The 21609-nt window shown below is 46.3% G+C and overlaps 1 protein-coding gene across 8 annotated transcripts in view; it reads right to left on the minus strand.

The window, feature by feature from the left end:
- Window positions 1-21609, minus strand: part of COL26A1 (collagen type XXVI alpha 1 chain) — a 158113-nt gene that overhangs the window by 32002 nt on the left and 104502 nt on the right. For all 8 annotated transcript variants that reach the window (XM_048966819.1, XM_048966823.1, XM_048966818.1 and 5 more), the window contains one exon: window positions 10857-10918. In XM_048966819.1, the coding sequence (XP_048822776.1) occupies window positions 10857-10918 (62 nt within the window). The remainder of the gene's footprint in view (window positions 1-10856; window positions 10919-21609) is intronic.

Here is a 21609-nt window from a genome sequence, read left to right on the forward strand (position 1 = left end):
TTTTTCTGTTTTAATCTAAATGCGCCTTCCCCCTGACTCTCAAACTACTAAGCAACAACAGCCACTCCCCTGTGCTCCACTGCATATGAGTTTTACCCCACTTGCTAGGCAGAAGCTGCTCAGAAAAGCCAAGGGCAGAACTGCTTGCCCTGCGGGGCAGACAAGGAGCTGTGCTTGGGTACACTGCTGCAGCCCTGCACTCACCTGGCAAAGCCCAGATGAGAAACAGGGTGCCCACGGAGCAGAAGCAGGGCTGAGGTGTCCAGAACTAGAGTTCTGATCCAAGCACTCAGCACCCCCAGTAAAGTCTACACCAGAAAACAGTTTGAGGAGCGCATCGTTGTGATTTGTTATAGCACTGGTACCCCCTGTTTGGAAACGACCAAATCCAATCCTGATTTACTGGTAAATAAAAGAGAATACAGCTGAAACTTTCCACTAAATCCCTAGAAGTTTCAGTTTTTACATGCTGCATTTGTCTTTACATAATGAAGTCACACTGCAATTATAAATGAGAGTGACTTGGCTCCACTCATTTGTTTTTAACTTGCAATTATTATGGGGTTTATCACTTATTTATTGCAAGGCCTGGTGAGAGCCAGAATTACAGCAATGCCAGGAATGATGAACTTCCTGCAGAATGCACTGGCCTGACAGAACTGAATCAGAAACTAATTAAACTGGGAGCTAGCTTAAGTGCAGGGGAACTGAACCTCAGCTGTTGCAAACAAGGGAAACTCCTCCTTTGTTGCATTGTTCCTGGGTCCAGAGCCTCACTTTAATAGTAATAAAAAAGCAAAAGGCATCAGGCCACCGTGAGCCCTGCTTCTATCCAACAGCTTCTCAGATGCAAGGCAAGAAAGGAATCGGTTCCGTATGCCTCGTCCACTTCTGTGCTCCTGCCCTGTAATTTGTCAGGCTGAAGGAAATATGCCATCACTTCTACAAACACTCAAGCATGCGCCTTGCCACAATCGGACTTAATTTCCATTGACGTGGGGCTCAAGTGAGCATTGAAGGCATTCTCTGAACCAGTTTATACTGTTATATTATCCTCTTGCTTCCCCGGCAAAATACCTGAACAGCGTTGCCAAAGCGGACTCAGCAATAGAGGCAAGACCAATCTGTGTGGTGGTGAACTAGAGGGACCAAAGCCAGGCCATGGTTTGAATGCTCCTGCAGCGGCAAGAGGATGGCAGGCTGTGTTGGGCACAGCTCTGCCATGGCCAAGGGGTGATGCAGGATGAGGTGACAGTAAATCCATGGTCAGAGAGCAGCAAACTGCAGGGCCTGCAACCCCGGGGCAGTGTGAGCAGAGCTAGCACAGCCCGGCTGCAGGAACAGCTCCAAATCATTTTTATGGGTGATAATAAAAACGTGTTACCACATAATCAACACTAAACAGTGGCAACGGTACCCTTTTCATTAAAAAAACATGTTTCAAATGAGCGCATTGCTGATAAACGCTGTAAAGGACTTAAAGGCATGCATGAAATAATCTAGTGTGCACTTTTATAGATTGGCTGAGTGTACTCTGTGGTCACCAGGGCTCAAGCCATAGTAATGAGCTTATTCTCCCAAGGCACAAAATGACAAGAGATTGGGAAGCCTCAGGACTTGAAATTTGTGAGAAAATCTAGTTTTTATGATTAGGCCTGAAAATGTGTCCAAGAGATGTAAACGAAAAAGAAGAGAGCTTTCACATCCGTGAGATCCAGAGAGCCAAAGTGAAGGAGGGAAAGCACGAGGGATTCAGTCACATTCACAAAGTGCAAACACTTCTCTCGGCGAGGAGTGTCCTTTTGCAAGCTAGCACAGCATGCAGCAGAAACCAGGTCCTTATGAGAGCACTGGAGACGTTCATCTATTATCTGTCACGTTCTGTTTTTCTTAAAGCTGCCATTGCCCTAGTTGAGGGACTCAGGGTGAATTCCCACTTTCATTAAACAAAAAAAGAAAGGTTCTAGCCCTCTGAGTAAACTGCTGGAAAATGATACCACAGGGGCTCACGGCCAGAAAGCAAATGAGCAAAACGTGCAATGTATTAGAGTCTCTGCATTAAAGGCTGAGTATTTCCTAGTCCACATGGTTGAGGGAGAGAGGAAGGCGGCAAAGAGCGAAGGGTGGGAATGCTCACAGCAGGCAGTGCCCACCTCTCATCACCCACAGTGCAAGGGCTGTGAGGAAAATAAAGGAGCAGGAAACTGCATAAAGGAGGCATGTTGAAGCCGTGGATCACGTCAGTCACACAGTCAAGCAGAAGGCACAGAGGTGGTGCAAAGGGTGGAATCTGAGCTTGCTGCTGGTGGTGGCAGGAGGGCAGATCACTGCTCAAGATGTGGAGAACTTTCCTCCCAACTTGCACTGCATTGCGCAAGGGGAAGGATGGCCTCGAGTCAGCACAGCACTCAGGGTTTTGCCTCTTTGCACGTACAGAAACAAAAAGTCAAATCGGAGCACAACTGGACGTGCTGAACCAGAGCCTCTGGCAGGAGAGGTCCCACCAGAACAGGGCCTGCCTCTGCCTTCCAGACCCCCCCCCTCCCGCTCGGCTGAGCCGGACTGGGAGGATAGCAGTGCTGGGTCTGCCTGCTGCCAGCAGCGCAGCGGGAGCAGGCCTGATGCAGCGCCTGGCCGAGCAGCCTGCAGGCCGTGCTGGGGACAGGGGTGATGGCTGTGAGGACTCTGTAGGTCCCACCAGGCCCCAGGCTCACTTCAGCAGCTCCTGGCACTCACTGTCTCCCATGGCAAGAAGCCTGGCTCTCCCAGGCACGGCCCGCTCACATCAGGGCCCTCGCTGGGACGTCAGCACTCCGTGCCTGAAGCTCGGTCCCAGCTCGGTCCAGGCTCGCTCAAGCCGGCTCCCTCTTTCCCATCTGCCAGCATAAACTTTCTAAACTTCAGACACATACCACATTTCTTGCGTCAGATCAAAAGCTCAGCCCAGGGACAATGGAAATGGGAGGAAGGTTTTCATCTTTTTGAGATGGTAAGTGTCAGAGGATTTTTTTTTGGCTTACAGTGGCTGTTAAGAACCCTATTTTGGTTATTTGCACACATCAAAAGAAGATTTCACAAAAACAGCCTCCTCCCATCATCTGCCCTCTGCTTGCATTCCTGATGTCCTGTGACTAGTAGGTGCTAGAAACAGGGGAAGAACAGCCAGGCTCCTAGCAATTTCAAAATGGATACAATGGGGCTCAGAACGTTTTTCTTTGGATAAAAACCCATGGAAATGCAGGGGGGATCATTCGACATAATCCAGATGGATATTATTAATAAACAAATAGGGGATATCTGCTCTGACAGCACTGACAGAATGAACTCCCCTCCATTCCTTTCTGAAAAGGAGGGAAAGAAACTGCGTGAACCTAGCTCATCAGCTAAAAATTCAAGTGTAAAATAAGATTCCCTCGATCTCATAAAGACATGAGCTGATTAATAATGGTAATTGCATAACTTGCTGGATGTATCTTTCTTTCTAGCAAATTATTTGGCAAAATGTAAGAAGTTTTTAATCACTCATTCAGACACAGAGCTAAACAGGGAGCTTTACAATGGTAAAGCTTTTTGATGGTGAATGGCATCTCTTGTAGTTTTATGAGACCTGTGAACACAAAGCTCTAATACAGACACAGTTGTTTGGTTTTGAAAGCCAAAAGGCATTCAGTAAGTGTCCACTACAGTCTGATGGACTAGGTACCCAGAGAGTTGGGGTGACTTCATCTTTACAGCATCTTAGAGGCTACAGCCAAAGGAGACAAGCTAATTAGTGAATGGAAAAGGTTTCATCATATTGATAAATTACACCACAAGCAATTGCTGATGTCATTGTACTGACCCAATGTAGACCAAAAGGTAAAGCTTATGTCATCAGCTATTGCATGGAAGACCACAAACAAAAAAAAAAGGGTTCTGATGAGCCATAGGTAACACAGCTTATGCTCTTTCTGCAAAGGTACATGGTTTCCTTTACAGTTTTACAGGATCTCCCAAGAGATGGCAAAAAGTGACTGTTTCATCAGCAGACATCTTCTTCAAGGGAGACACAGAAAGCACAAAATCATAGGCCAACCTACTAGATGAAGTCCAGTTAAAGTTCAGCAGATCACCAGACCATTGGGGCTTTGCCTGAGAGAGCAGCAGCAAGGAAGGACTGGCGCTCCCTCACTGTGCTGCTGCACTCAGAGGCACCTGGGGAACTTAGAATCATAGAATTGTTAAGGTTGGAAAGATCATCCAGTCCGACCATCAAGCCACTCATGTGATTGCTCTAGGCCACTCAGTGCCACATCTACCCTTTTTCTTGAAAACCTCCAGGGATGGTGACCCCATCATCTCCCTGAGAAGCCTGCTCCAGTGCCTCACCAGCTCTTGTTACAGGTTGGAGATTTACCTTTGCTGCTGTAAAGCCCTGGCACCCCTGCATTTTAGAGCCAGGGAACAAAGCGGGATGTGGAAAGGATCCAACAGTGCTCAAAATGCTGTGCTAAGAGCTCACTGCAGAGCGAATTGCACAAAGAAGCTCAGAGTGAAATCAGACTCCCCACCATTACTTTAAAACACCTGATAAAAATAAACCGGAGCTATAACCTTCCACTCTCAAAATCACATCATTACTCTCTGCCCAATTTATTGCTCGTCACCTGCTGGGGATGTAGCAGTGCTACGGACATGGAGCCAGGCCAGCCTGAGATGAAGTCAGTCCTGAGAAAGTAACATCTGTTCCCAGCAATGGCTTTGAGATCAGCTCTGCTTCCCATCAGGTGAGAAGCACTCAGCTCTGGTTGAGACGTTCGCATCAGCCAGCTCCAGTCGACTGAGTTGCCTTCTGTGCTCCTCTCCTGCACTGGGCTACGGATGAGGAGCTGCAGGAAGAAAGCAGCACAGCTGGAAAAAATGAGAGGCTTGGTTCTTTCCTGGTCATGAAAAAGGACCCCAAGTCACTTTTTGGATCTTGTTTTCCTTGCGGAGCTCCACCAGAATTTCTGAGAGCTGAATGGAAGGTTTAATCCTGTGCCCAAACATGCAGTAAAGGACCTGAGTACATACATCTCATAGGCTCCTCATGTAGCTCCCTTGCTATTACCTATATTTTATTCACAAGAGTACCCCTCTCAAAACCAAAGCTTGCCAACTTAATATTCCCAGGCAGTAAACACACCAAAAGCACTTCCTAATGCAGACAGAGGACTTGCTTGGCAAATTAAGTTGTATGTTAAAGGAAACTTGAATTGTTCAAAGTTATTTTATGAAAATATTAAATATATTTCACTAAAAATGTCAAACTTGTAACTAAAACACTTGGCAGGATGGGGTGGTGGAGAGGGAGGTCTTTAAGTGTTATTGTAGTTCTGGCAAATTATTTACAGCATTTGCCAAACACATGCAGCAGTCTCAGGGGACAGGTTTCTCCTCCTATCCAACAGTGATAACAAATAAGATCCAAAAATTGTTAGGCTTGAGAATGAAAGGATTTTAAGTGTCATTCTGAAAGACAGAGGCATGCTCACATCAGAGGAAGCCAATACCTGCTAAGCAGAGGCATGAGTATTGCTGGTCCAATAAATGTGGCAGATCGGATTAAGACCTTTGACAGAAAATTGAGTTCACCCACAAAGTTTTGTTTCATCGTCTCTCCTTAAAAATCACTTTTAAAGTTTTATTCTTTGGGTTGCCGTTATATTAACTGACTACAGAAACTCACCAGATCGTTTGCACATTTTGCAGGCATTGATTTCAGTTTGTTCTTGCTCCTAGATAAAACTACCTGCAAAAAATAGACTAAATACTTCTGAAATTCAGTTCTTTGTTGGAAGTGTGGAAGAACAGATTCTGCACTGGTCATCGGGAAACCTCAGAGATGATCTAGGCTACCTTCCTGTTCAGAACAGAAGAAAAACAAATAACTGCTAGTGGCAATCGAATTCACAACATGGAATATCCACAAAGGTCTTTCAAATATCAGGCAACCATTACTGTCCACTCAGCCTCACAGCCACGCCACTGGGTTTTCACCCCTTGAGTCCCTTGGCCATGCTACAGTACCTCAAAACATTTTCTGTATTCCAAACACTTCCACACTTCAGCAGGAGATTGTTGCAGTGTCTATCAGAGAAGGAAAAGGCAGCCCCATAAAACACCACAGACAGCTGCTTGGAAGAACAGGCAGATAGAAAATCATTTCATTGTAGTAAAGCTCCAAGGAATAGTGCTTCGTAATCAAAAGACACGGGTAGTGAAGGTGCTGTGTGGTAATCTGTTCTACATAAATAGGGTGATTTCATATAAATAGCAATGTATTGATCAAACCTCTGTACAGCACAAAGATTTTCTTTAAAACCCTTCAGAAACTTCTGCGCAGGGAATCACATTACAAGGACTGCTTTCATGCAAAAAATATGCATGTCATTTATCAATCACACAATGAATCAATCAGACACTAGATATGTAATGTTATCTCCCTGCATTAAAGCTGTAAGTGAAATGCCATGAACTTCTCAAAAGTGGTGTCAGGAGATAAGACTGGCTTATATCAACTCAGATCAAATGCTGCACTCGAGCTCCAACCAAATGCTGGGATTAATATCCCACTGCCCATAACTCTGCGGTGCAGTTCATTAAAAAGAACTGGGGTTGTAGAGAACCAACTGAGCAGAAAGCTTTAGGCAGCTGCCTGCCCTCCTGCTAGCACTGCAGGAGGTGGGCAGCACCTCTGGTCTCCCCTGACGTTGCAGGAATTTTGAGCAATTTTGAGCTTCAGCACAGTTTATCTGGGCTTAGTCCTGATCCCAGGAATGCCAGAAAAGAAGGGCTGTGCTCTAGAAAAGCGTGGTGGCATCAGCAGAAGCTTTTTATTTGAGATAAAAGTGGGGTGTGAGATGCTTGTAGTCATGGTGGGCAAGACATACTAGGAGAGAAATGAGGTTTGGCAGATTGCAGGAGGGGTAGTTTGTGTCCCTCCCTGCACATTTTCTCATTCTCGACTCCAGCCTCTCCACCATCTTCCCTGATGTACGTTCCTACAACCTGCAGGTTTTAAACTCAACACTATCAGCCAAGCTTTCAAACCTGTGGCACCCAATGGCTGCGGTATCAAGTAAACGGAAAGGCCCAACTCCATGTAACTCTGAACATGGAGATACGGATGGATCCAGACTCCATCTCCTTTCACTTCCTGTTACACAGAAACATCTCACAAGCACAAGGACATCCTAGAGCAGCACTAAGGAGTGCACGAGGTGCATTTGTTCTGCCCCACAGTTCTGCCACATCTCAATCTCTTCTCCCCAAAGGCAATGTAAGCACTCCCTAATGAGTCATTTTCCACTCTGTTTTCTCGCCTCTCACTTTCTAATCCAACTCTCATATTACAAAAATCAGAGCGTTACTTTTATTACCTCATTTGGACGCTGATCTTACAAGTTGTATGAACCAACTCATCCTCGCAATAAAAAGAGATGAGAGCACTTCTAGTTACATCCCCACTTCAGAGGGACAGCTGTAGGGGCCTCCAGAAGAGGAGGGATGAAAGAAGAAACAACGGACTTGCAGCCTGTTCTTCCATGGTTGTTCAGCTTGTTTAGCATACTCTTACTCTTCACAGCCACTGGAGGACAAACGTGCATTTTGCATACCCTTGCACCATGGCCAGACCTGTTTGAAGCTCCACTGAGGCGGGCTGTTCCTCCCTGTGACCATTTCCTGAGCTCAGCATGGGTTGAAATTCAAAAGGACAAAAGCAGCAAAGCCACTGATGGGTGACCTTTTCTGATTTACACTCTTCAAGTGCAAGTGCCCCCTCATGTCACTGGAATGCAGCCTCCCTTTTGATTCGGGATTGTCATAAATAACCCAGAGATTATCTCGAGGTTTCCCACACAGGGTACTCCAACCACAACCCATGCAAGGCTAAGGAGTTCTGTACTTTCTCATATCCAAGAAGATGTTTCCTCATCTTTTCAGGAACGAGAGCTTCCAGGGAGCAGTTATCCTGTGGACACTTTCACCAAAGGCATATTAAGACACGACTGCTTTATTGAGCATCACTTGATGAAAAATAGAGATACTTCTCCAACATCCAGAGCAGGAATGCAAACTGTTTTAAATGAATGGAAGCACTTTTTTCAACCACGCTAGCAATTGCTGAATTACAACAACTGAGGTCACTGCACTGCTTGTGTAGATCAAAATGAACTTGAATTAACCTGGAAAAAAGGGTGAATCAGCATATTCCTCCTGTGTGTAGCATCTGTGTTCATGTAATGTTGCTTCATTCTCCATTTGATAGCTATATACCATCAATTTTTGCACTGCACCCACAACGTATCAAACAAAGTGGAAGCCAGCAGATGAATATCATCACTGTTAGGCTATGCTGCAGAAGATTCTCTTCTACCAGATATATTATCTTTAGCACATCGCAGTATAAACAGATAACTCATTTCCCTCCATAAAAGTAAACCCTTTGATGAGCTTTGCTCACAACTTAGGTCTCTGGGGGAGCACAGTCAAGACAAAAGGAAACCCATCTCAACAACAACATAAATTGCCTCATTATCTCCCCAGAGCTCAGGGATTTTCCTTGTTTTTGTAATTGGCTAAGAAGTAAATGAATATAACTAGCTAGAGAAAGGTCAAGTTGGAAACGCAAGTGTTCCAAGCTGTAACTTTTCAAACTACAGTGAAAATGAGGTGTCACACAAATGCTCACATTCAGAATGCTCTCATGGCTAAAACAGATGACAGCAGTCCTCTTGCAGGCCAGACAAACCTCCAGTGGCAGCGTCCACTCAGCGATACAAGGTGCCTGGGACTGCACAGTGATGTGGCAGTAAAACACAGAGACCAGGATCAGCTGATGGAGCTGCCAAAGATCATCACCACCAAAGTGCCCCATGTCTGTTGAGTTCAGTGGCTCCGCCAGCTGATCCAGTCTGTGGTTCAGCACGGTTTCCAGTTACCTGGAGTCTTGGAGGACCACAGTTGGTCCTGGCATACAAGTAATTCTTCTGTCAAGAGGCTGTCACCCCAAGATCTGTAAGTGCGAGTTATACAAAGTCCCAGGCTCAGGAAGGCGGTCAGAAGGTGGGCTTTGCTTGATAATGGCACCAAAACCCTTCAAAGGTCCAGCTGGTTCCATCTTGGCACTGGAGCTCACATACATCTTACTCACTGTCCTCATGTCAAGGGGTTTGCAGGATGGCGAAGTCTTCAGCTGTCAGCACTGTGTTTACTGGCTGACAGCTCAGTGTTCCCTCCCAAATGCAGAGCAGTATGCAGCATGACGGCTGCCAACACACAAAGCCTTTCTGAGAGAACACATCAGGTCTGCCAAGCAGGGAAAAATGCCATTTGCTGCACATGTGCCCCAGGTTAGAGCAGGAGACATGTTCCTGCCTTCAGCAGAGCCCCTATGCAGAAGGCAAGCAGGCAGCACTTCCCAAATACCGTGGGCACTGGGCAAGTGGTGCCAACAGCAGAAGTGCTTTGAGGTGACAAGAACTTTATACACCTGATTTCAGCCACCTTCATACCTGTACAAGAAATCTGCTGACCTGGATGTACTTTCACATGTGGGCTAAGAATTCTTGAGGGGGTCTGGGAGGACAGGAGCTGCCTCCCACTCCACCAGGTCCTGCAGTGAAAGTTGGGTTTAGCCTCTTACACTCTGCTGTCTGATGCAAGCAAGCAGAGTCCAGGTCCTCTGCTGTCAGGACTTCTAAACAGGGTCTTAGTTATGAATTTCCAGTGAGTCAAATAAAGAAAGCCCTGGAAAGGGAAGGAAGGTAGAGCTGGCTGCAGGCTGAGCTTGGGAGGGCTGATTTACATCTCTCTGAGGCTAGTCCGTGTCTTACTTGGACTCAGGACTGCATGCACAGAGGTCGGTCACCAGCCCCTCTCCTCTCCCAACGCCTCCAGCTCGCTGCTGCCAAAGAACACCCACCTGCCAGGTCCCGCTGCGCTGAAACACAGCCCAGCTCAGCTCTGTCCTTTGCACTACAACAGTTGTTTCCACTCGAACAACTCACAATTCCCCACAATTTCATTCCCCCTCCCCTTTCATTTTCCCCGAAGTGAAATATAACTGCGAAGGCTTTGAGGAAGTTCCAGACAACATTGCTCACTTCATTTCAGCTCAGACAATTCCCAAATTACCAGACTATCATGCACCGGCCTCAAAATCACCACACATCCAACCTCTCCCACCAAAGGTTTCTCCCCAAATTCTTTTATGTCACCGATAACCATCTGTTAATGAATAATAACAGCAGCACATGCCTTAAAGGAACCAAAGCACCATATCCAACAGCTAGGATGGGGCTGGCACCGAGGGACCCCAAATCAAAGTGGACCGACTGACTCAGCGTCTCTGTAACTAGATTGGAACAACTCATCCGAATCCCAGTAGGTAGAAATTAAAACAATTCAGGGGAAAAAAGCACAATGTGAAGGGCTCCCCTTAACATTTTTTTCCATTAAATTGCGCGTAAAAGCCTCCCATATTTGAGAAAAGGGCTGAAACCACAGGAATGGACGGCGACTGAAGAGCAGGCTGAACAACTGTTCTCACAGAAATCTGCAAACCTGTACTGCTCTGGTTTGTGCTCTGCTTGGTAATGTTCCACAAGGCATTTGAGTGAGAGAGACAGAATAGAAGCCTACTTCTTTCCTGAGCCAGGGGAATCCCTGCTTTACGTGCCCTCTTGGTGCACACCAGCTGAACCTGCTGTCCCTGCTGGCTGCACAGATAGGACAGCCTCCTCATCTCTCCGAGAGCTACCAACTCCCCACCTTCTTCTCCAGCAACTCCTGGAAATCTTTTGCCAAACAGAAGAATAAAGGCACATCCTTACCTTGGCCTCAAGCGTGTTCAGCCTCTCAGTCATATCTGCTAACCTCGTGCAGTTCATGCATTCTGGAAAGAGCAAAACAACATCATGTGAAATCTTCATGTACTTTGCATTTTCATCCATAGCTTTCACCCTGCAGGTCCAGGTCCCTTTTCAATCTAAAGCACACAGCAAAGTGCTTTGAGATCAGTTACGCAGGGAAGAAAATAAGTATCTGACACCATTGTGCAGGTAAGCAGCCACAGCCACATTACCTGAAATGTTGTCTGGGGCTGTTCAGTGCTGCAGTGTGAAACCAGGTTCCCAATGGGCAGAAAGTACGGGGAGAAAAATGGATTTTAGGATTTTTTATGCTGCCAACCACTACAACCTGTTAACACCAGCAGAGATGCATTCTGTCGCTGGTGGCAGTGGAAGGGCTGTGCTCCCACCTCAGAACACCAGGCTGCACGGCCACTGCTCCAATCCTGCTGAAACACTGAAGGAAGCAATGCACGTAGAGAACCCCCATCTCTGCGGGGTCCTGCTGCGTCCTGCTGCATCCCCAGGCTCTGTAGCCACCCCCACAACAACTCATCAGTCTCAGCAACAGCGAGAAAAAACAAAACCGACCCCAGGGCTGAGGCATGAAGTGGTTTCCATCTCACTTCGCTGCATAGAAGCAACTGATAGGCAGCAGCCACCAAAGGGGTCTTGACAGGATGCCTTACCAAGAACAAACGTTTGCTTAATGGGCTCTGAGTGCTGTTTAAAATGATTGCTTGGTACAAAGGACATCACTTATCTAAACAGGAGGCCTGCTGCTTTGCCTCTGTTTTCATTTCAGCAGTTTTAAAGTGAGTGAAGGAGGATGAAGACCTGACCAGAGATTTAATCACCAAGCACTTTCCCAGTACTTCACAGCAGTGCTGGATGCCTGCTCCCAGTGAGCAGAGAAGCCTTCCATACAGTGTGCTCACCTATCACAACTTCTGAAGCTCAACTGGTTTTAAAAAGGGAAAAAGAGTTGCAACATAAAGCATTACAGAAAGTAAACTACCCGCGCTCAGGTGATCAATCACCACCAGCTCATGTCCCAGAGAGGGGATGCACATCTCTGCGTGCATTTCTGGGTTCCTTAATGCCCACTGAAGCAGCACTTACTGCCAATATTTCCATGGGGCTGCCAGTATTTCCATGGGGAAGGCTGACCCATAATTTCTGAGGCATTGAACAAACTGTGCAGATGTGGCTCCAAGGAAGTTGTGCTGATGCAGAGGATGTTGAGTAACCCCACTGCCTACCTACAGAGAAGAATGGGATGAATGTTCAGGAAAACATGGGCTTTGCCCTACCCAACCACCACCAGGACAGCTGGCATTCAGTTGTCGACCCTAACAAGCCATGCTCCCCTTCTGCAAGAGGACCCCCGTGGAACCTCTCGGATCTTCACCCACAAACTCTTCTCAGTTTTATGGAGCACATGGTATGCACTGATGGCTCTCAGCCATACAAAGATTTTAGTACGTGGCTTGGAGGGCCAGGAAGTTTGGCTGTTCCTCAGCAGTGATTTACAGCCCAAGAAGATTGCTTGAGTACTAACAGCAACCAACCCCCCACTGCGTAAACCTTCCAAAGAAATTCTCTCCTTGACCCCATAGGATCACAGAAACCCTCCCTGGGGAGCTGAGCAGTTCCCCAAAGGGGTCAGACACACAGCTTCCAGCCAATGGTGCCGGACATTTTCCAAACAAAGCATCTGGTGGTTCATGCACGCTTTGATGGAGAGATTTCCTCACAGGTCAGTGCTGACATGGACTTTCTTCTAACAACATATAACATTTCCTTATTGTTATTCTCCACAACTAATCCTGGACAAAAGCAGTTTTTGGTCTGAGCTGGCACATGGATACACAAGTGCCATAGGTGTGTTGTCCCACCAGGAAGGAAATGAGTGAGGCTTTCTTGGTCTGGATCTGCCTGAAGTGTGAGAAACAGCGAGTTATGCTCTGTGTGCAACCAGCTTCATGCTTTTGATCTTGTTCATCCCCATAGAAAGATAAGGAAAAATAAATCCAGTGCTCCCAAGAGCCAAAAGGCGTACCAGATGTGCTACAGAGCTAATAAAATATGGAGTCCTATTCTCCCTTCTGCTGGCTTGCACATACTAATGACTCCCATAGGTTTCAGAGAGACTGGTTTGAACTGCCTGAAAACCACCTCTGGTGTAGATTTTGAGACATGTTGATAATTTAAGCTCAATTTGGAGAGCTCATTTCAAAAAAGGGCTTGTACCACTCCTGTGTGCACGGCAAAGCAGCTCAAGGGGTGGGCACTCCAGCCAGCACCAGCCCAGCAGCCCTTCTGCTCTTGAAGCATCTCTGAAAGTCCTCTTTATTATCAGTGATGACTGGGAAATGCTGGAAGAATGTAGCCCAGCTCCCTCAGGAGAACTACATAGCACCCAAGCTAGATTTGAACTTTCATCTTGTCCTTCTCAAAGTGCCCAGAAACCCCCATCCACACCCAAAGTACTTAATCTAGACTCAAAAGACATTTACCTAATCCAGAAAGCGGAAATCCTAATGCAAAACAATATGCCTAAAATTGTCCTGCCAGCAAACCCCTGACATTTATCTAGCTAACCAGCAGATGGATGATGCTCACAAACACAGAGAGTGAGACCAACACTTCGTACCTCTGATACACAAACCACATTCACAGCTTGCTCATGGCACACGAGGGACCAGGCCATTTCCAGATATGGGCTCATCATTTGTCTTTGTAGAAAGCCTGAGGATGATAGTGAGAAATCAAGACAATAAATACCTTCCCTAACTATTCTGCACTTACGTATTTACTCTTATCTTAATCCTGATGGCTGGTGGTTACAAGGCCTGGCACTGTAAAGTCAGATTTTCTGACCAGGGATAAAGCATTCTGCTTCATTAAAGCCAGCCTGAAATCTCACATCATTATTCCACAATGCATATAGCACTGGGTCAAATACACATGCTCTGTGACTTGAAACTCCAGAGCAGACTCCTTCTGTCTCTACAGAGATACATCACTTGTTGCTACACAGAACCACCATTTATTTCCCCCCTATTCCTAGTTGGCAGATTTGTATTTCTCCAGCTCATCTCCGAGGACAGAGTTGTGATTTCACTCTGTGAAGTCCAACCTTAAAACACATGGTAGGATTTAGTTCAGAAATATTCCAGCAGGGAGGATAAATAATTGAGATAACAACCACGGGACCGTATCAGCGTATCATGTGTCACCCAGTCTGTCACCATAGCATCTTGCTGTCACCTCTGCTTTCCTGCCCTCTGGCTCCACACTGGTTACATGGGTAAAGCAGCACAATGAGAGAGACAGGGAATATGCTAAATATCATAGAGGAGATAGACTCAGTGCGCTGGAAGACAGCAGGTCGCACACCCCACATTGGTGGTGACCCACTGAGCTCCGATCCAAAGGCTGCTGCATTTGGTCAGTCTTCAATGGAACCTCCAGTGCTGCCCAAACGGGCACCAGGCTCTACATCTGCTCCTATGACAAGTGATGGACAGCACTGAACATCCTCCTGAACGTGTCCTGCTACACTCAGCATTCCTACCTTGCTCAAGCAACGTGAGTGTAATTTCATGATTGAACAGTTGCACATTTTGTCTGCTCAAGGCTGAAGGCCCTACAAGTCTTCCAGCTTCTTGCCTGAATTAACAAAAAAGGTGTGATAACAGCTGTATACCAACGGGGATGATTTCAGCATCATTATTACAGCGGCACTGAAGGGAGTAAAATTATCAGGCCAACTTCCAGCATGGGGCCGCAGGTCAGAGAGTGCTGCGGAATGGCATAGAAACCTCTTGGCATCTCTGCCCCATTTCTCAGCTCTGACAGCCCACGCTCATTTGTATACCCAGAGTCTCTGCAGAATATTAAAAAGGCTTTTGGTTTTCCTGCAGCCAGATGCTCAGTAGATATAAATTGCACAGCTCAACTGAAGTCAAGGGATCAAGGCTCTGTCTCTCTTTTTCATGATAGATTGCTCCAAAATTCATATTTCAGAGAGGAGGCGGAGGAGGTGGTTTATAGCATATGAAAGGGGAGAGAATTCTGGAATCACAACGCCTTTGTTTAAACAAATAAAACCTTTGCAGCCAGATTTTTCTAGGTCGTATTTTGCCATTACTAGAAAGTCAAACCTTGCCATACAACGGGGCGTTTTGGAGTGCATGGTGCTACAAATCCCGAACACACAAGTTGAGTATGGCCCAGTTTGGAGAAAATTTCATCGTCCAGTAGTCTCTGAACAGATCTGGAAAAGCATCAGTGAAGTCAGTTAAATTAATCCAGGCAACTGTGTTCCTGCGCTAGGAGGAAAGAATGAAGCTCAAAACTCCCGAGGGGAGCAGGAAGCACTGCTAACTTCTACTGTCAACGTGGTGAGCAGACGGGATGAGAAGTGACAAAGACGTCCAGAACGCAGCAGTGGAACAGCAATGTGGTTTCCTCAGGTGACAACAGCATCATCACCATCCCCAGGTCATCCAAATCTGTGTCAAACCCCACCAGAGATGTTATACTTGGACACTCACAACGAACCACTGGACCAGTGCCCCTTCCATCCACTTGTTCCCACACACATGCACACAGCTTAGCCGGAGGAAACAAAAAAAATGAAGCAGTGTCATTTTCAGACACCAGAAGAAGTTTCAAGTCAAATTCCACAGCAGAAATGTGAGCGCAGACCTCCTGCGCCTGCCTAGGTGGCCCTCAGTGGGGGACAGCCAGCCCAGCTTGCACATCCACCCCTCTTTAATTTGTCTGATTTGACCCTTCCAGCCTCCTTACATGGATACCAAGTTTCCCTAAGTAGTTTATGTTCTGGCCCTTTGCAACAGCTTTCGCCAGTGCTCGTGAAGGATAGCAGGCCCAAGCCATAAATCACAGCCAACCTGGGATCTGTTTTTTCAACACGTTTCCTCTAATGAGAGTCAGATGTTGGCTAGATAGACTTTATTAATTGTATTTGTTTGGTATCAGTCATGTCCATGGCTCTGGAGCGGAGCTGGAGCATGTGGAGGGCACCAGGCTGACAGCAGCCATGGGTGGAGGAGGGGAGTGCATGGCTGGGAGCCATGGGGCTGCAGAGGGAATGGGAGCCAGGGGCTGAATCAGTAGTGGGGTCCTGCTGGGGCCTCACATGGCAGCGATGATCCATGTGATCCATGATCCACCCCAGGTACCCGACAGGGAAATGCAGAGCACACCGCATCCCTCCTACCCTCAGCACTTCAGGTAATGACCATCTGTCTTCTCAGCCCCTTTCTGGGTCACACAAGTACCCAAAAGCAGAAGGCTCTCACTTTCAACACACGATATCTCTGAGTTCACCACTGTGATCAAAGTATTTCCCAAGTAAGGAACCTGAAGCTCTGAGACATTCGAAGATCTCAATGACCACATTCTGCTCCCTCCCAGTTTTGACATCAGGATTTTACAGAATGCAAAGTTTCCGTTTCATTCATAAATTGTAAATTATTAGGCTGCCTATCAATAGGAAATAGCACATTTCTGGAATATTTTTGCAGGTTTAGCATCATTATAGGCAATCCAACATCGCCTCTAGAAGACCCCCATCACTGTCAGCATTTCTGTTTGTGATCTTTCTCACTAATATACATACATATAAATATATCCATTATAATGGGTAGGAAAGGGAAAGGAATTTTTTCACAAAATGTAATAGATACTAATTGAGAATACAGAAAAAAACCGGTACGTGGCCTTGAGTGGGGGAAAAAAAAAAGGGTGCCATTTTATAAAAAAAAAATCTGCAATATTTTCTCCAGATTTTTTAAAAATTATTTTCATAGTTTCTTAATGACCTCTTTCAGTCTTTGTTCTCAAAATGGCATTTATTTCAAAATTCACCTAAATTACAAATGAAATGAACTGACTAAATAACTTTAAGTGCAACTAAATAGTTTACTTTGGGTCAAAGGAAATAATCTGGATTGACCCCAAACCATACTTAACTCATTATGTTGCATCAAACTAAATAAATACGCAAATAAAAATATTAATAATTAAAAAAAAAACAAACCTAAATATTTTCATTTCACTTCATCCCAAATCATTTTTCTTTCCAATTTTTTGGGGTCTGGCAAATGAACCCCCCCAAAAACCCTCCATTTCTCACCCAGCTCTATTCTTAAACATCTCACACCACTCACCTTGTTTTATTTAAAATTTCACACATGCATACTCCCACACCAACAACTAATTTTATACATAATTGCTCTCAGCCTGGGGATTTGTGCTCTATCACAGTGCCAAGGATCTATTTTGCAGTTCAGCCTGTGCTCTGTTAGCAGATGGAATTAGATCACGATCATTTATTTACAGGCAGCCATGAGCTGAGAGATCCGTGTTCCATCCATCTCTGTCTGTCGGAACAAGGCTTAGCAGGGAACGGCTGGATTTTGATGCAATGCATTTTGCTAGAAATACATTATCCATTATTTTTAGAAGCACTACGGACATTTTACTAGTGCAGCCTGAAGGCTGAAATAACCCCCGTAAAAAGGAATTTTCCTTCAGCAGCAAGGCTCTATGGGGCTGCAGAGGATGGTGCTCCTGGTACGTGCTGCTGGACATGGAGATGTGCACAGGTCCTTGTTGGAGCCTCCCCTCCCTGCCCAGATGTAAAACATTCCCACAGATAATAAGCCATGGAACAGGCACACAGGTAGTGTGGATAAACTCCCCACAGCAAGGTATGGAACCACAGAATGGCTTGGGTTGGAGAGACCTTAAAGATCATCAAGCTTCAACCCCCCTGCCATGTGCTGTTTGCATCTCAGGCTGCCTTGGGCACTCCAACCTGGCTGTGAATGGCTCCAGGCACAGGGGATCCACTGCTTCTCTGAGCAATTTCTTATATGGCTATCTGCAGTGAGGTTAAGCACCCCTGAACTGAAGGGGGGAAGCCCAAAGCCCCCCTGCCAAGGAAGCCAAGTGCCAACATCCTCCTGTCTGTGCCCTGCTTCCCACCCATGCCAAAATCCCATGGCTGATCCCCACAGCAATAGGGCCAGCCTCATTCCTTTGTTCTTCCTCCGTGCTGTAGGAACATTTAATGCCTCACTGACCCCAATCCAAGTGCAGAATTGTACAGCCCTGCAAACTCACCCCCTAACTGGGAGACTCTCACGTCTAGAGGCTGCTTTCCATCCCTGCTGGGAGAAGTGATGGGGGGAAAAACACGGTCAAGATGTGGTGTGGTGTAACATGAAACAAGGAAGCAGACAGGACGAAAGGAATCGAGGCTCACCACAAGCTCTGCAGGGACTCCTGCAATGTCAGCCCCACACCTGTGCATCGCAGGTCGGGGATCTCTCACGGTCCCGAGCCAAACTATGTATGTTAACTGGACTTTGTCTCTCAGAGAGATGCTTTAGAGCCAGACAGCCTAGGTTTCCTCTGCAAACTGCATCCAAGGCTAACCACTGTATTGAAAATATGCATCTCGCTGCCAGTTTGGATTACTGACATCAGTTCTACCTCTGCTTTGAGTTTTACTACACTTCAGACTGCAAGGAATAAAGACACGTCTAGGGTTAGATGCCTGCTTTCTGCAAAAAGTCCCTGCAACCCATACACGTTACATTTAGGATGCACCACTTCTCCATCCAGCACATTTGGCACTGGCATCCTTCAGCCCACTCCTACTCTCCCACACAGCACCACAAGCACCCATCACGGCTGAGCAAATGGCTCCACCCAGTCCTACCAGATTCTCAGCCTCTTGAGGATCATTTCTCTGCCTAATTCTGCCAATTACCCTTTGCTAGCCTTTATCAAAACCCTGCTGAGACCTGCAGTGGTCCTCACAGATCCAAGCAGCAGGACAAGGAATACCTTCCACATCTCTGCAGCTGTGACATAGCCCTTGGGGACACAAGGGAGTCCACAGCCCCAGAGATCCCAATATCATCTGGTCCTCGTAAGAGGAGGAACAAGGTAATAATTGCCTCTGATTAGTGGCTAGCACAACATTGCACAGAGGACTACGTTGTTTTGTTTTGTTTCAATGGTAACTTCTGGATGAAGAAAAATGAGTGAAGGAGATATCCTGTTGGGGTCAGCCAGGCATGTTTCATTTTCAGCTTCAAAACGGCTGTGCCAGGCTACATTCCTAATTGACTTTAGGATGGAAAAAAACCAGAAAATATCCATAATGCTGTGCTGAACCAAAACGTTTTCCAGAATTCCTTCACCCTGTTTCTTTAACTCCAAACTCACCAACCTGAGCACCCACACCTTTCCTGGTACAACCAAGCCCTTATCCACCACATGCCTATTTGTGCTCAATCTGACTTTTGATATCTACTTGGTAACAAGAACTCACACGTGTATCCTATCAGACATTCTGTCGGTGGTTGCCCCCACCTTGAAATTCTCCTAAAAATGGCACATTTAGACTCAGAAATGGAGGCCCAATGCCAGGGAAGATTTCTCCTGGCACGTGGCAAGCAGTGGGTAAGGCTGTCCGTCAGCCAACCTCCTCTCATGCTTGCCACATGTGCTCAGCCCCAGTGTTGTGTCACCCTGACAGCTGTGGAAGATTCGGGAGTGAATCTTGAACATCTCTCTGAGCAGGGATGAGGAACATGGAAAACAGAGCCTCCGAGTCCAGACCGGACAACAGCAGAATGGCATGATTCATCTGCAGGGAACCCACCCCACCCCGTACATTCCTACAGCAGCACCAAGCATTATCCCTGAGCAACAATACACTGGAAAATAAGCTCCTATCAGGGCTACACTGTCACGCAGCCAGAAGATGGAGAGGCACAGGGCCTGGTCACTGGTGCCCACCACCTCTGGCATCAGGGGTGACGCTGGCACGTCTCAGTTTCATGCAAGCAGAGTTCTCCCACAGCCAAAAATGCCCCCAGATTTTAAAGCCACTGAGAGTTCAGCCCCAGCAGTGCAATCAGAAAACATGAGGGTATTTAAATCAAATCTCTTAACTGCTTGCGTTCATCCTTCTACATGAAAGGTCTCTGGAAGACACTCTCAAGCACTTCACCCAAGCTAATAGCTTGAACCCAAACCATCACAGCCTACAAATCCTTTAAACTTTGCAAATTGACTTCATGCTGAACAGCTGCCAGGCTCTCATTCGCTCGCAGCCACAGGAACAGCTTTCTTATCAATAAATGGGGATTCCTGCGTATGCAACACTCTGTAACAGCAATAGCAGTGACTTGGTCAAATACCTCTGCTCAGAGATCAGGAAGTGTCCTGGAGGTTTCAGGCAGCAGCATCAGGAAAGGCAAGATGCACATTTAAAACAAACTATGGCATAGTCCCTTCCAGAAGCCAGTGTGGGGTGTGCTACAGAGATGGGAACGTTTGCTATGAATTGCTGTGCTCTGACACCCAAAATGCTACAGCTCTCCTCAATGGGAAACAACTGGGATATCTCCAAAAGCTGTTGGTAAATGAGGATGTTAACGGTGACAACTGCATCAGAATAAGAGCAATCTCCTATTTTAGCCCAATTAGTGCTGTGCTAAATCAGCCCAGGCCTTGCCTTTTGCAGTGGAAAGAGACACATCTGTGAGGCTCTTACACGTGTTTTCTATTATTCTCCAGCACAATATGTATAAACTAACGCTGTTCTACACTTACACAGCACCTCATCTGGAAATCTGAAAGCGATTTATGAATGGTGGGCATCTGTGACATTTTACAGATGAAAATGGAGGCACGGAGGGATTCAGTAATTAGCCCCAGACTTGTACAATGAGTCAGCTGCAGAGCAGAGCCTATTATTTGTTGTGTGGTAACATTTAGTGTCCAAACACACAGGGACACGAGTCTTGTATCTGCCAAAAAAGCACACAGGCATGCCCCAAAATGCCACCCAGGTCTGTGCTCAGACCAAGGCTGTCTGAATGCACATCCTGAAGTATAGCCTCCTCTGGCAGCCTGCTCCCTTCGTTCTTGTAACACAACTGCAGACCAGAAGAAGGGTTAATACGCCTGAATGTTCGTCTGCTTTTTCCACATCAGTTGATCTAATAAAAAAGATTGATTCTCCCTGCAAATCTGGCCTCACTTTAACAAATCATTTGATTTGACACAGAGGACTATATTCAGATACTTTAAATTCCACTTCAGTCCCTGAAAGAGAAGTTTCTGATGGACTGAACGCTTGGAAACAGCCAATAGGAAACACCAGGCTGAGACACCCACCTTGGGTAGGGTTTACATTACTGAGTGTGGCCAGAAGCATCTGCAGATCTCTCTGTGCTGTAGAGCTTATGAGCCTATGAGGAACACCATATTGTTAGAGAAAACGGGCAGCCTGTTCCATACCTTCTAGAAATACAGCAGCAGCTCACACTTCTGAAGCACCTCCAGTATGTAAGCATGTAAGCACAGCACCACGTTATCCTCCTGCCTGACCCAAGGCAGTGGGCAAGATGCCTGGAGTGACACTCTCAAGATGATGGGATTGGGATCACCGAGAGGTAGAAAAAGCCCATGAAAAAATCCAGACACTTACATTAAAAAATTCTCAATTTCTTCAGCTTGAAAACACAGTAAAACATCTGCAGCCAGATCTCTACAGCAGACCTAATTTGCAGCTTTCCATTATTCCCTCTTGGTGCTGCTTATATCAAAGTTAATAAAAGTTGAACGTGGAAGAAGCTGATTTTACAGGGTTCCCATCCTCAGCATACCTGCTCTC

The sequence above is a fragment of the Lagopus muta genome, chromosome 20, assembly GCF_023343835.1.
Source record: "Lagopus muta isolate bLagMut1 chromosome 20, bLagMut1 primary, whole genome shotgun sequence".
NCBI classification, from domain to species: domain Eukaryota; kingdom Metazoa; phylum Chordata; class Aves; order Galliformes; family Phasianidae; genus Lagopus; species Lagopus muta.